The sequence below is a fragment of the Vicia villosa genome, linkage group LG1 (assembly GCF_029867415.1).
Source record: "Vicia villosa cultivar HV-30 ecotype Madison, WI linkage group LG1, Vvil1.0, whole genome shotgun sequence".
Taxonomy (NCBI): domain Eukaryota; kingdom Viridiplantae; phylum Streptophyta; class Magnoliopsida; order Fabales; family Fabaceae; genus Vicia; species Vicia villosa.
The window spans coordinates 164,488,583-164,505,554 of record NC_081180.1 but is presented as its reverse complement, the minus strand read 5'-3'; the positions used below and the strand labels follow the sequence as shown (position 1 = coordinate 164,505,554).

Sequence of the window (16,972 nt, the reverse complement as noted above, 5' to 3'; positions counted from 1 at the left end):
CATCACCACTCTTAGTATTGATAAACTTTTACGAGTTTCTCATTTTGAGACTGAAAAATTAATGTGGGACATCCTCCAAATTATTGATGAAGGAACTACTGAGGTAAAGAAGGAAAGGTTAGACTCATTAACCCATGAGTATGAACTCTTCATAATGAAACCTGGAGAAGGCATTAATCAAATGCAAACCCAATTTGCTCATATCGCGAGTCATATGAGAATTATGGGAAAACATTTTCAAATGAGTAACTAGTTGTAAAAATCATTGGATGCCTAAATCGCAACTAGAAACCCAAAATCCCTATGATTTGTGAATATAAAGATTTAGTGACTATAGAAACACACACAACACACACATACTCTCTCTCTCTCTCTCTCTCTCTCTCTCTCTCTCTCTCTCTCTCTCTCTCTCTCTCTCTTTGAAAAATTGCAGGAACATGGAATGGAACTTAAAAGGATTGCCATAAATGAGGAAGGAGAAAAGAAAAACAAAAGCCTAGCACTAAAATTTGGGGAATGCGACTTTGACATTCATGTGTATCTCATAGTAAATAACTTCAAAATATTTCTAAGACATGATAAGAAACAATAAGAAGAATAAAAACCTTAGAGAAATAGAAATAAAAAGATTACACATACAAGGATACTATTTCCTCCCTTTAACTTAAAAATAAAAACCTTGAAATAGAAATAGAAATCCTTAGAGAAAGACAAAATGGTCATATTCAAAATTCTTCCACCTCAAACAAAGATGATGAACCTGACAATGCAACGAATGTGATAAATTGAAAAATTAAATTTGTGATATTCAAAAGACGCTTGTTATGTTCACCAAAGGAAGAGATAAATTAATCTTATGCTAGGAAATCAAAGATATTCTTACAACAAAGTCGATCTTGACTATGAACCCAATAATAATAGTATGAACTTTAGTAACATTTGTAATTCTAAATCCACCTCTCATTTTAAAACCATAAAATGAAACTATTGTAATAAAGAAGGACATATTGTTATGTTTGGTTTCATCAAGAAAAGTCATGAGAGAAAAGAAAGACATTCTCCTTCATAATTTTACAAAAAAATTATGAACGCAAAGCTAAAAACTTATTTGCTCTTGTAAATGCCTATATCTCTATGGGGAATAAAAATAATGTTTATGAAACTAACCATAAAGGACCAAAGATAATGTTGGTACCTAAAGTTAAGACCTAACCCTTTATTGCTGAAATTCTTTACAGTCTCGAACGTTAAATGGTATCTTGACAGCGGCTGTTTAAAACATATGACCGGTGAAAAAACCCTTTTCTCCTCTTTCTTTTCTAAGGAAGGAGGATTGTCTCTTATGCAGATAATAATAAGGGAAAAATCTTGGGTTTGACACTATTGGTAAGTCCCTAAGTCCAATAGTTGGGGAAGTTCTCTTGGTTAAAGGGATAAAGCATAATTTACTTAGTATAAGTCAATTATGTGACAAAGATAACAATGTAGCTTTTGACTCTTCTAGTTGCAGGGTTATAAAACCTAAATCAAACTATAAGTCTAGGTGGAAATCTCTATGCTCTTGTAACCGTGGATGACTATTCTCGTTATACCTGGACATTATTCCTGTCTCAGAAAAGATATGTGTTTGCTGCTTTTCAAAAAATAGAATTGACCATGGGGAGAATTTCAAAATGAGGAATTTGAAAATTTCTATAACGAGAATAGTAGTTGGCATACCTTTTCCACCCCACAAACTCCCCAACAAAATAGGGTAGTAGAGAGGAAAAGTAGATCTCTAGTAGAGCTTGTGAGGATGATGCTCAATTAGACTAATCTTCCTAAATACTTCTAGGTCGATGCAGTAAGCACCTATTTCTATGTTATGAATCGTGTCTTTATAACATCAATTCTAAAGACGACTTCCTATGAACTATGTAAAGGAAGAAAGTCGAATATCTCTCACCTACATATGTTTGGATGCAAATGCTTTTTTGTTAACAACGAGAAGGATAACCTCGGAAAATTTGAAGCAAAAGCTAACAAAGAAATATTCATAGGATATTCCACTTTTAGCATATATTTTAGAGTATTTAACAAAATAACTATGACAACAAAAGAATAAGTTCATGTTACCTTTTTCTGAATCTAAGCCTAAATAATTATAAGTAGAAGTGATTGATTATGTAAATATATTGGAAAAGGGAAATCTGGAAGAAAATAAAGAACTAGATCAACACCAAAATGAGATTCAAGTCATAAATGAAGAAATGGTTCAGGATCAAATCATAGATACCCCACCAAAATATCCACATATTCCAAAATAATGGAGATCAATAAGAGACCATCCTATTCAAAATGTTATTGGAGACATCTTCTAGGGAGTCATTACTCGAAAATTCCTTGATAAACTATGTAACTTTATGGATTTTGTTTCAAAAATTGAGGCAAAAGGAATTGACGAAGCTATCATCGATGAACATTGGTCTCTTTCCATGCAAGAGGAGTTAAATTAGTTTGAACGAAACAACATTTGGGAACTTGTTCTCAAAGCTTTAGCTAATCTAGTGATTAGTACCTGATGGTTCTTTCGTAACAAACTAGACGAAGATAACAATGTTATAAGAAATAAAGCCATATTCTTTACGAAAGGATACAATCAAAAGGAAGGAATAGATTTCGATGAAACTTATGCCTCTATGGCTAAACTAGAAGCCATAATGGTGTTATTACATTTCTCTTGCAAAATAAATTTCAAATTATTTCAAATGGATGTTGTACATATTTGGGATATTTAGGCCGATTAGGAAGGTCAGCAGAGCGGTATGGAGTTGATTAGGGAGAGGAGGTGAGTAGAAAGCTAGGATAGGTCGTAAGGACTTGCAGCATAGAAGGTCATCTTCTTCAGTCGGGTAACTCATCTTCATCCTCAAAGACCTTCAGGACTATAAATAGGACTCCCAAATGAGGGATAAACAAGACACGCTTCATGTTGAGCTTGCATCGATCTTATAGCTAAAATCCCTAAACAAGCTAGTCTACCAATTCATTTGTGACCTTACTGGATTAACTTTCGGGACGTATTACAAAAATGTTCTGGCGTAACATTTGGCGCCATTACGGCCTCTGTCCGCACTCAAGCCGGTTACGCCATCGTGGCCTCTGTCCGCATTGAAGCCAGTTACATAATCGCGGCCTTGGTCCGCACTTAAGCTGGTTACACCATCGCGGCCTCGGTCCGCACTTAAGACGGTTACGCCATCGCGGCCTCGGTCCGCATTAAAGTCGGTTACGCCATCGTGGCCTTTGCCCGTGATCAAAGTCGGTTACTCCATCGTGGCCTCTGTCCGCAATCAGGAAAGTTCAGCCTACGGGCTACCCCCTATTATTTTGCCATGTTTAGGAACTTTCCTGACTTTTGATATAGTCGGCTTGATTCACCAAATACACGCTATTGAGAGTTGTACTCTTTGTCTAAAATCACTTCACCCCTCCGCGCAGGCTTCTTGCTTGGGAGAAGTCATATGTACGAAATGGGTAACACATTTCTAATGACATACACACAAATTACAGAAGCAATACTTAAACGCACAGACAAAGCTTGAAGGCATAATGCATTTAAAAATGGCCAAAAAGGGCAAGAAAAATTGTGCATGCTATAGCGGGGAAAAACTGAGATCAAAGCCATTGATTGACCTGACTCATTATTTTAGTGAAAGTCGCCACCGCGCTTTATTGTTTTCAAAGGAAATGGGAAAAGAGCAAAATAAATTCAAAGAAGTTTTTCAAATCAAAACTAATAAAAACAAAACAGAGATCTTAGGTACGAGGATTAATTATGCAAGGGGAAGGTATTAACACCCCTCACATCTATGGTACTCCACAGAAACCTTTTTGAAAATATGTGTAAAAAGAAATTGTGCTAAAAGGAAGTTTGTTTAGTTTTAAAATTATGCTCGACAAGACATCGCATTTTGTGCCTACATACCTCATGAGTACAATGTAGAATTCATAGCATTTGTAGTTCCACTCAAAAAGAAAACAAGTTTGTTGAAAACGAAGAGACACTTTGTCATCTTAGAGGAGAAAACTCAGCTAACCAAGTGGATTCCCTGCACCACAAATGAAAGAAGGGCTCTAAGTTGGATAGAAATCAACAAGTATGCCACTAACTCTTTCAAGTGGAAAAGAATCAACCATATCAATAAATATCAAGGGAATAGGGGATTACATCTCTACCATGATGATAAAAAAAGCACTCAGAGTTTTTAATATAACACCTGCACACAGAAAAATTCCCAATGCCTTTAAGTAAAACTCCAAGGGCTTCAGACAAAAATAATCAACAAGATAACACAAGATCCAAAGGTCTCAGATGAAAATTCCACAGTCAAGATCCTAAGTCTAACTACAGAGGTTCAATCTCCTTGAGTTGAGGATAGTAACCATAGTCTAGAGAACCTTAAGTCTTTTAATGTTGAAGTTGGTTATTAATTTCTTAAGAATAAAAAAATAAAAGTCCAAAGGGACAAAAGGAAAATAACATAAATGAAATATGGGGATGAATGTTAAAGATAAAAATAAAACGTAAAATAAAATAAAGCATAAGGTAAAATAAAGCATAAAAGAAACATAAAGTAAAGTTAAAAGTTAGAAGTTAGTGATTAGAAGTTAAATGTCATAAAGAATGTGTGTGAGTTAATTGGTTGTGGGGTAAGTTGTTCCTTGTATTGAAGGGTTGGGTAACACTATACTCCTTAATACACAATCTTTTTACTTGCTTATATAAAAATGTATGTATTAAAGATGCCTAATAAAATTGATTTTATCTCCGTTGATTAGCTGACCGAGATAAAATCTCGTTAGAAATAGTACTATGTTATGAATATTTATGTGAGTGGATGTCCATCCATCTCCATGTTCTTCATCTTCCTATTCCATACTTAATATGTGTTTAATATGTGTGATTTTCTATCTCCCTTGAGTCCTATAAATAGAGACCCATATTACAATGTAAAGCACACTTGAAATAAGATAAGATAATATTGCTCTCTTTCTTCTCTACCTCTCTTTGATCTCTCTATTGTTTTAGTTAATTTCATAACACGTTATCAGCACGAAACTCTACCGTGTGAGCGATTTTCTGATCAATTTGCATAATCATGTTTCTTCTCTTTCGAGTATTATGTTTATCAATAATTGATGAATTCCAGAAGAATTCCACGTTCAATCACCTTTAAAAGGTCGCATCTATAATATTATTGAATCCCAGAAGGATTTCATAAAAAAAATTGTTGTATCGATCTAAAAATTCATAATTTGTAATATGTTCATTAAAAGATTGTCATTGCAGAAAAATGACACAAATAATTTTAATGCATCCCAGAAGGATGGTTATATATTTTATTTATTTTTTAGATTATTGTTTATAACAAATTATTTATATAGTTCCTGAAGAACTTATCAAGCATCGCTGAAGGATAGTAAATCAAATTAATTATATGACGATATAATTTTAGTGATATAATATTGTATGATTAAATATGTTTAATTTTATAAGGGGTAATTGTTTGATAATTATATGATAATATGTTCATATGAATGTGTTTGATTAAAGTGTTTAATAATGAGATACTATTATATTGGTTTTGAATTATATTGGAGGTATCGAATATCTTTGTATTACACAACACAATTTGGACATAAAATGTGTAATAGAAAAGCTACCGTCTTTTTTCTCGGGTTTGTACTACACTTATATTAGTACAATTGAAGCACATGTCATTGTAAACCAGTAGTTTACAAATTACACTTAAATGTGTCGTTGGTAAAACCGGTTGGGTCATCTCGGATATAATATGATGCGAATAATTTGTATTGAAGAACCAGAAGTTTCTTCAATCCAGTCAATTTTTGTGTGTTTCTAAAGGAAAATAAAAATTTGAGAAATTGAGTTTTTATGACATTAATTGTTGCATCGACTAAAAGATCATGCATATGTCTCTACTCATAACCAGAAGTATGTGAAATCATTTTCTCAACTAATTAGACTAAGATCTTGTTTTCTGATTTTTTTTAGAAATTCCTTTATAAGTATCACATATATTATTAAAATTGATATTGAATATCATGTAATATATGTTCATAAAAAGAAAATGGACCCGAAGATCCATTCTTTAGACGTCTAAAGTTAATTATATGGTTGATACTTATGAGATCATCAATTCTAAATTATATATTTGAAACACCCAAAGTATGATATTAAGATATTTATTCGCATTAAGCCAACAAGATACTATATCTTAGTCCTCCCTAATTTATTCTAATATTTCTCATCTAAATGAACATTTGGATGTGTTGTGTATATTCCAATTGCTCCGATATAATACATTAAGATGAGTCATGATAGAATATTGGAAAAATATAATTAATATGACTCTCAATTTTGAGGATATAATTTGAGAAAATAATCAAATACTTGATTGCAGCCCAATAGGCTGATTATCACTCGATAAATTAATTTTCCCAATATTAGGGGGAGGGAAATGAACAGCTGAAATCATGAACAAGAAGTTCAAATGAACAATTTAAAATAAATTGTTGTCTTGATCCTCGTACAAATCAATATGAACCAAATGTTCAAAATATTATTCATTTGCAAAGTTTATGAAATAAATTATCAGCTGATAATACTCCACTCAAAGTGGATTCTCTTATTGGATAATATAATAATGCAAATGAGTTGTTGTTGCGCCTGAAGCGTGGTATGAAAGTCGGTTTCAATGTTAAAAGTCCTCTACTAAGAAAAGAAACTAAAGATGACCCAAGTGAGGATATGAAAATGCTAAGAGCACTTTGATCTAATTTAATTTTCAGTTCCAGAAGAACAAATCAAGTACTTGAAATATGAAATAAAGAGATCTCGATAAATTATGTCATGGATGAAATGCAATGGAACCGAAATTGAGATAACCAAATAAAGTCAATATTGACAATGTCTTTGTATACAATATAGCGCTAAAAGTGATCAATGATAAAGAGGATCATGAGTCAAAGTCTATTAAAGATTTTAGACTAAGTGAGAATTGGCCAAATGAATATATTCAATTACAGAAGAATTAAACTCACTTTACAAGTGACTCACTCTTGGACCTGTAGTCCGAACACCTCAAGGTGTGAAATCAATTGGATATAAATGATTTTTATGAAAAAGAAACATCAGAATGATATAAAGTTTGATTTATTGCTCAATGATTTTCACAAAGACCTAAGATTGATTTTGATATATTCACCTGTAGTGGATTCAATCGATTTTTGATAATTAATTAGCCTTGTAACACATGAAGGGCATAATTTGAACATGATGGGTGTAATGACATCTTATTTGTATGGTTCACTTAATAGTGACATTTACCTGAAACTCCCTGAAGGGTTCAATATACCAGAGGCACGTAATTATGGATCTCGAGAAAATTACTACATCAAATTGAACAAGTCTCTGTATGAGTTGAAAGAATCTGGATGCATGTGGTATAATCGCCTCAGTGAATATTTACTAAATGATGAATATACAAATAATTCAATTTGTACTTGTATTTTCATAAAATGATGTGGAAAATAATTTGCAATACTAATTATCTATGTGAATGTGATACATATTATTGGAACTCCTGAAGAGCTTCCAAAAGCTATAAATTCCTTAAAGAAAGAGTTTGAGATGAATGACCTAGGAAAAACAAAAATTATGTCTAGCCTTACAAATTGAGAATTTGGACAATGGAATATTTGTACACCAAGAAGATTATATAGAAAAGTGTTGAAACACTTCTATATGGACAAATCTCATTCGTTGTCTACTCCAATGATTGTTATATCATTAGATGTAGAGAAAGATCTTTTCAGGCCTCAAGAAAATGATTACAAAAATTGTTTGGTCCTGAAGTACCATATCTTAGTGCAATTGGAGCACTAATGTACCTTGCTAATTATACACGTCTTGATATATCGTTTGTGGTCAATCTATTACCAAGATACAATTATTCACCTACATGAAGACATTTGAACGGAGTCAAACATATACTTCGTTATCTTAGGGATGCTGGTTACTTGTCAGATTCTCACAATAGTAGATCAGAAACAGGCTATTTGTTTACATGTGATGGTACAACCATTTCATGGAGATCTATGAAACAACTCATGGAAACAACTTCATCAAATCCCGCATTACTATTACCACTACATGAAGTCACTTCGAAGAAGACATTTTAAGAAACAACTACAAAGAATATCGTCTCACATGTAAATGTCTGCATGAGGGGGAGAAATACATATGTTTCGCACTCTTTTTCCCTTCACCATGGTTTTGTCCCATTGGGTTTTCCTGGTAAGGTTTTTAACGAGGCAATTCACATTCAAAGAATATTGTACTCTTTTTCCTTCACTAGAATTTTTCCCACTGGGTTTTTTCTAGTAAGGTTTTAACGAGGCATATCCTTAATGGACATCCAAGGGGGAGTGTTATGAATATTTATGTTAGTGGATGTCCATCCATCTCCATGTTCTTTATCTTCCTATTCCATACTTAATATGTGTTTAATATGTGTGATTTTCTATCTCCCTTGAGTCCTATAAATAGAGACCCATATTACAATGTAAAGCACACTTGAAATAAGATAAGATAATATTGCTCTCTTTCTTCTCTACCTCTCTTTGATCTCTCTATTGTTTTAGTTAATTTCATAACATACTACAAGTTGTTGATATTTTTTAATCAACAATTAGAGAAAAAAACTTAAATATATAATAGAAATACTATGACATTAAATAGTTAAATGCTAGAAACATTTTCAATGAAACGGTAGAATAACATAATGTTCATATAATAAAAAATGAATATGCATATAGAATGATTAAGCAGCTGTAATACATTAAACTCCAAGAGATATCTAGACAATTTCCATCCCAAAAAAGGAGAATGTGTAATAAATATTAAGTGCACATTGTATCTAAAAATAGGATATCTCAATTTGAATATAGATTATATCAAAATTAGAATTTTATCCCTACAAAAGAAAAAGAAGATTAAATGTTTGCCTTGTGCTTTTGTGATATGATATTGGTTATCAAGTCATTAATTATAGGAGGGAGATTGTTAGGTAGGGTAATGTGTCTTTGTCACTCAAGTAATCCTCAAACCTACTGTGTTTAGTTAGGGATATTCCATTTATGTTATACATTTTTTTTCTTTTGAGTTTTAAATTTTTCTATAATTGTGGAATTACTTTATTTCAATAGTGAGTGAAAGAGTTAAGCTCTTCAATAATTGACCTATTTTTTTCAATCTTTTTTAATAAATTAATTAGTCTATTCACATGTGCAATTTCTTCTTAAGGGTCATTGTACACTATGATATATATATTTCATTATATTATTGTTGTTCAGAGCAAAACATGGTTGAAAGATACAACTCTAGCGTTTTTCAAATAAAATAAAAAAAGTAAAGAAAATAATAGAATTTTATTTTATGGGAAATGTTACCATATATGCATATATTAGAATTTTTGCTTTCAATTTCTTTAAAATTTAATTTTTTTTGACATAGATCAAAACACTTATTTTATACCTGTTACTAAATTTCGCAATCATATATAAGGGTGTATTGTTAACAAACTAAGCATAGATCAAAACACTTTTTTTACATCAAATTGTTATAAAATTTGATGTAAAATCCTTTGACAAATATTTTTCACATCAGTTATCTTCATACCTGATGTAAAATCTTATAACCAAATGTCATATTTTTAGTAGTGCAGCAAAGTTAAGCTTTTATGAAGTAACATCATCATCGTGATGACGAAACAATATAGACAACACTATTATCAGACAGTGATTCTTGCCATTCTAACGTAAGATTAAATGTCTATCTAGAATGTTTTATTTCTTTAACCTATACTACATATTACTTTGTGGTAAAAAAAGACAAAAAAATTCCAATTTTAATCCAGGAAAATTAATGATTTTTTAAATCTCTTTAATAAAATCTTAAACAAGTAATAAAAATAAATATTTTGTCTATTAAAAAGTACGTGTATATAGTATAATTAGCTCTGTTCATAGGATTAGTATATAGTTTTTATACACAAAATATCTTGGAGATAATAGTTTGTATTACGGAATGACAATTCATGATAGATGCTCGTTTCATACACGGATCCTCATTTTCTACCGTCATGAGACCTTATAAAATTGTACATATTCATAATCCAAACATATATATGATGGATTTTATTTTGAGCAATGTTTTAATTTTTTAAAAACCCTATCATTCATCAAATTAACGAGGGTATTGAGTCATTAATTTATTGACCGAACTATTGAGTCATTACTTGAATCGTATAGTTAAATCGGATTGGATTGTATAACTTGGTTTAATTTTTTTTTTTAATTATCAAAACAACTTTTTTTTTTTATAAAGAAAAATAGAGCAAACATTTACTCTAATAGTTTTCAAAACCGCTGGTTCGTCAGTTTTTATCAGTTTTGGCTGATTCTGAACAGTTCTCACGGATTCAATAGCTTACTCGATTCAACAATCAGATTAAATCGATAATTCCTTTGATTTGCGGTTCAACTGTTTTGATTGACCGGTTCGGTTTGATTTCTAAAAAACTAATTTTAAAAATAGACAAAATTAATTTTATAGTAGAACTCAGTTTGATATAGTTCGATATAGTATATATTAAATGTTATAAAAAGAACATATTGGACAAAAGCCAAGGACAAAAAAACAAACGAAACAACATGAAAAAAAGAAGAAGCTAGCTAATCAACAACCAACCCAATCAATCTTGTAGTTTCGTGTGCATCAAACCTCTATAGAGAACAATTTGAAGGAAAGTCGACACGACCACCTGCACAAAACAAAAGAAGGAAAGTTGACAATCCACCCTTAAATGCATAACCACTTGAGTGGATCTCTTTCTCAGCCTAATAGAGAAATGACAAAATCTAAAGCATGTATATGTACTCACTTCACATTAATTGTCTAATCATAGACATAAAGTGATTAACCTTCAAGCTTTTCTGACAAAAACTAACTTTATTTCATATTTTTCAGATAGTTTAGACTACAGAATGACATGTCGAGCTTTCCTTGACCTAAACCCTTAAAAAACTCAAAAACCCATAAAACTAAATGTAACAGAGCCTCAGGTTGCCTCACCCACCTAAAAATTTTATATCAGATAGCCGAAGCAACCTCACATAAGACAAAAAAAATGATCAACCAACTCTACCTATCCTACAAAAATTGTCCACCATGAATTACTAGAACCAGACACAATATGATGCTTCATGAGATTTTACTTAGTAGACAACCTAATTTAAAGCATCTTCCAAGAGAACACTACAACTTTAGAAGTCGCTCAACTCTTCCAAATCCTAACAAGCCTTTGTACCACCCTCTCATACATGCCTTCCCTAAAATTAACCAAAGGGCAATAGATTAGCATAAGAAAATCTCAATGTAAAACCCCTAATCGGATCTAGTTTCCAAACCTAAGCATCTTTCCAGCCAAGTATGACCACTCTTGAAATGATATAGAGTAAAGTCTCTAAAAGCTCCTCGTCCTAAACTAGGAAAACTTGCCTCCACCTAAAACATCAATCATAAACATCCTCTTCTCAAGCACCCAAAGATCCCAACACTTGAGACTTTTGCTCCAAGATTAGAAATAATCTTTCAAAAGAGATGTACAAAGGGGTTGACCCAACCCAAACGTCAGGCCAAAACCTAGTCTTCTAAGTGTCACCAACCACCTTAACACAAGAAGAGGTAAACCATCCAGTTTTTTGATAGGGGAAGACCTAAGGATAGAAACACCTCTCTTCCAATGAAAGCCTACTTTATGCCTCATTCCTTACCACCACCGGGTTCCAAAAACCTAAAAATCATACCTCACTAAGCTAAAATATCTCCTTAACAAAGTAAAATCAATTACAATCCTCCACCTCCACTTACTTAGCAAGGAGAGATTAACAAGTATATGATCCTTGACCCATAAACCATATTCCCTTTTGATCTTACGCACATCCTCCCACTAAAACCAAGCAACCTTTGCTCCTTCTTTGAAGCTCCCATAGAGAAAACACCTTTGCATACAAATCAGCTTCTTCCAAACCGAGATTGGCATCTTCATGAAAGACAAAAATAACTTTGAGATAAAATTTAGCATCAAGTTTAGCAAGACAAACTTGCCTCCAAAACCCACAAATTTATTCCTCTAAGAAGCTAATCTCTTAGAGACTAGCTTCACAAGAGGACCCCAAGTACATTCCTTATTCTGATTTGTACATACCAAATGTCCTAAATACTTGAAAGGGATGGTACCCACCTTATTGTGTAAATACTCCTCGACCATCTCTAAAAAATGCTTACATTAAATTAAAACAAACAACTCTTAACAAAGTTCATTGTAAAGTCCAAGACAAGCTTAAAGCTTACGAGAATCGCCTTAATGGTCAAAAGATTCTCAAACGACGAGATCCCCTCATCATTTTATTATCAGCATGCATATTAGAGATATAAGAGATATATAAACTTTAGTACCCAACTTGAAACCTTAAAAACACCTCTTAATTTTTTTTACACTTATATAGTATTTGATTAATCATATGAATAAGTTTAATTAATTTCAATTAATCAAGTTGTTAGTTTAATTTACAATTGAAATTGTGATTAACTCAATCATATGAATTAACCATATTTTACATGTTAAACTAAATTAATTATTTTTTAATTGAATCAACTACATTTTAATAAATAATTAGTATTAAATAAGTGTATGAAAAGTGAATGTAAATTTACTAAAATTCTATAAAATTTAGACATAGATTAACCACAATATTACTAGTCAAATGAAGAAATTTTACTTTTTTATTTTAAATAAAAATAGACTAACACACATAATGTACTGCTACTAGTATCTATGGCTTGTGACTTCTCATGAACTTGTACCTGTAAAACCACTGCAACCCAAAGGCACAAGTATTGATCACTTGTTCTTTTTAAGAGAAGGACGGTGCATATCAACGGTCCCCACCCTCCAATATTTCGGGTCCCACACCTGACACACTCAGAGGTATCACGGACGGTCCTATCACTTTGCATAGGGAACCCCTCCAACAATGGACCCCACATCGCATCTCATATACAATCCCATCACATCACTGTCCGTTTTCTCTCTCAACTCTCATCTCACCTTTCATTTAATCTATCCTTTGCTAAAAAAAGCACTTTTTTTCTTCACCCTAATTATGGCTTAATCATTCTTCACCTGATCAAAGAATCTAATAAAGGTAAATCACTTTTTCTGTTACTCTTCTTTTTGTTATTTTTCTCTTTTTTTAACCTTCATTTCCAATCACTCTGCATGCCACTACTTCAACTACATATATATATATATATATATATATATATATATATATATATATATATATATATATATATATATATATATATATATATAAAAGTTAAAAAGGAATCTATTTTCACTATATCTAATAGTCTACTACTAGTAAGTAGTATTAAATTGAATTTTTTACTCTAATACTCAAATTTTTAACTTCAAGTTTCAAAATAATATTTTTTTTCATAATTGAGGCTTGCTTTAGTTGATCATTTTTTTAAGTTGGGTAGTTTGATATACACAAGAGAAAAAGTTGGTTATTATGAAATTTAAGTTGGAAAATCTAGATATTAAGGCTTGGGTTTCAAAAAAGGATCCGCAACCACAAAAACGGCTTCAACAAAATAGTTTTGATAGGTGTTAATATTGATAATATTATCACTATTTTTATACGAAAGAATAAATTATGGTTAATTCACACTGCGACGATCATAGTCACACACTGTATTGATCGAAATCACGAAATCGGCAATGCAACCACGACAGGACCGCGACTTTTTTTTAAAACCTTGATTGAGGTGAAAAACTTGTATTATATTTTATTTATATTTTTTGAAAAGGTGCAGTAGTACTGTAGCCTTTTGAAGAAGAAAAAATAAATCAGCTTTTTAAGTGAATTAATAATTGGAGTTTGTGCTGAAATAATATTGTTATTTTTCTACAAAGACATAACACATTCAAATATCAAGCAAAACAAAAAGGAAAAACAAAGGCACAAACACAAGACACACTATTCCACAACATTGTGCGTGTGACTTATGTCTGTTTTTGTATGTCGTGTATGACTAAGAGAGAGAGATAGAGAGAGAGAGGGGGAGAGAGAATGTGTGAAATGAGTTTGTGGTGGTCCATCTAAATATATGGCTCACTTTCTTTGAAGATAGAAGAAAATAATAGTAAGATGAGAAAGAGACTACTCTAAATAACAATACAACAAGAGAGAGAGCCAAGAGAGAGAGAGAGAGTGTGTGAGAGAGAGAGAGAGAATAGTAGTGTTATATAGATATATAGCTATGCTTTTGGTTTTATCTTCATAGAAATGAAAACCATCAAACAAACAAGAAAGTAGGTATCACACAAGTTGGAAGTTGTTTAGATTACTATATAGTTTTCTTTTTCAAGCTTTAAATATTTTTGGTTTCATTCAAGTTTCGTTTATGGCTTTTTCTTGTCTTTTGGCAGAACGATACACTCTCTTTAAAGAATTTGGGTACCATCCAAAAGAATTTATGTTCACTTTCTTGGCTTTTGCTACTCCTAAACCATTGTTTTCTTCCTTGTACTGACTGAAACTACTAAAAACCTTTCAAACTTTGTGCTTTTGCTCTTCCTTGCTACCTTCCACCTCAACCCATTACTATATATCTTCTTTTCACTTTTTTTCCCAATATGCAAATGATTCCTAATGACCCTTTTTCACTTTCCACTTCACTTCCTGCCTTTGCTCAAGAACAAAACACAAACCCTAACCCTAAACCTAATACTCCTCCTGTCCCCAAGAAGAAGCGAAATCTTCCCGGAACACCAGGTATTTATATATAGTTTCTACTATCTGCATGTTTGGATCCTCTGCACCAGCGTTGCATAGTACTTTACTGTACTATGCAACAACAGCAGAGGATCCAAGTGCTTACAGGTATTTTATCTTGTATACTTTTCGAATTGGTTATTCAAATTATTTTCACTCAATAGATCCAGATGCCGAGGTTATTGCTCTTTCGCCGAAGACACTCATGGCAACAAACAGATTCATCTGTGAGATATGCAACAAAGGTTTTCAAAGAGATCAAAACCTTCAACTTCACAGAAGAGGTCACAACCTTCCATGGAAGCTTAGACAAAGATCAAACAAAGATGTTATCAAGAAGAAAGTTTACATCTGTCCAGAGAAGAGCTGTGTCCACCATGACCCTTCTAGAGCTCTTGGAGACCTCACTGGTATAAAAAAGCACTTCAGTAGAAAGCACGGTGAGAAGAAGTGGAAATGTGAAAAATGTTCCAAGAAATATGCAGTCCAATCTGATTGGAAAGCTCACACAAAAACATGTGGTACAAGAGAATACAAATGTGACTGTGGCACCCTCTTCTCAAGGTATAATAATAATAAATACACTCTCTTTTTATTCACCAATCTTTTGTTTCTGTGTTAAATCAATAAATGCTTCTTTAATTTATTCATATTCATATTCATATTTGTAACATGTACGAGGTTTTCCAATCATGTGTATATGCAGTGTTAGGTTTTGAATTTAATGCTTTCTTTAATGGATTATATAATATCCTCATGCATTTAAAACTTCAACAACATTTTTGTTGAATTATGAACAGGAAGGATAGTTTCATTACACATAGAGCTTTCTGTGATGCATTGGCAGAAGAGAGTGCGAGGATAACTTCGGTTACGACAACGAATCTGAATTTCAAGAATGAAGAAGGTGCTGGTTCAATGATAGGTTCGCATTCACATTCACATTCGCATTCACATTTACAACATGGTTTATCACATGGAAATGGAATGCTTCAAAATATAGGTGGAGGAATTCCGCATCCACAATTCGGTTCACAAGGATATCATCTAGATTTCAATGGAATTGGAAGCAACATTATGGAGCAACAACAAAGGCCAAGTTTATCACTTTGGTTAAACCAAGGGAATCCACATAATCAGATTCCTGAAATGGGACAAAGTTCAGGACTTTTTGGTTCATCAGGTTTATCTGAGATTGTTCAAATGGGAAATGCTAATATGAATAATAATGCCTTGATTGGTTCTTCATCATCAATGATGTCTAGTTATGGAGTACCTGCTTCAAATTCAACACCTGCAAATCTTTCATTGTCTCCACTTCCAATAGGGAAAAGAGGAGAAACTTCAACGAGTTCAGTTTATAATTCAGATGGTCAAAATAAGCAATTATCAAAGGCTGGTTCTGCTACACCAATGTCAGCTACTGCTCTTCTGCAAAAAGCAGCTCAAATGGGTTCAACTAGAAGCACTTCTAATAATAATATCAACAACAATGGTTCTATTTTTAGTGCTAGTTTTGGTGTTATGACATCACCTTCTTCTTCTAATAGTAGTTTTGATCAGTTTCTGATGCATGGACAAGAAAGTGAACAAGGGAAGATGAATATCTTGCATCATGGTGGTAATTCAAATTCTATGGAACAAGTTCAGCATAGTAATTTGACTAGAGATTTTCTTGGTGTGAGTGGAACAAGTGGTCCTCCTCAGTTTCTACCTCAAGAGCTAGCAAAATTTGCTTCTTCCATTCAATTCACAGGAAACCAGTGAAAATTCGAGGAGGGTTGTTTTGGGAAATTCATGAAAATTTTAGTGTAGTACTAGTAGTACTTCTTGTGAGGAGTGTGTGTGGGGACAGAGGGGCCCACACTGCATGTATTTGAAGAATAGTGAAAAACACAAGTCATATGCATGTTGTCCTAAATAAATGGTTAATGTTGTTTTATTTTCTGTCTTAACCTTGTTATCGTTTTTACTTTGGCTTCATTTTCTTGAGACAAGT

At 32.5% G+C, this 16,972-nt stretch overlaps 1 protein-coding gene across 2 annotated transcripts; it reads left to right on the top strand.

The window, feature by feature from the left end:
- Positions 1-14,351: 14,351 nt before the first annotated feature.
- Positions 14,352-16,928, top strand: LOC131644593 (zinc finger protein JACKDAW-like). Of its 2 annotated transcripts, XM_058915142.1 has the most exons (4): positions 14,352-14,510; positions 14,628-14,973; positions 15,138-15,537; positions 15,774-16,928. In XM_058915142.1, the coding sequence occupies exons 2-4, from the start codon at positions 14,835-14,837 to the stop codon at positions 16,738-16,740; spliced, it is 1,506 nt and encodes a 501-aa protein (XP_058771125.1). In that variant the 5' UTR covers positions 14,352-14,510; positions 14,628-14,834; the 3' UTR covers positions 16,741-16,928. The 2 variants fall into 2 exon arrangements, with proteins under 2 accessions (XP_058771125.1, XP_058771126.1); XM_058915143.1 differs by having other exon boundaries at positions 14,352-14,973.
- The last annotated feature ends 44 nt before the right edge of the window (positions 16,929-16,972 follow it).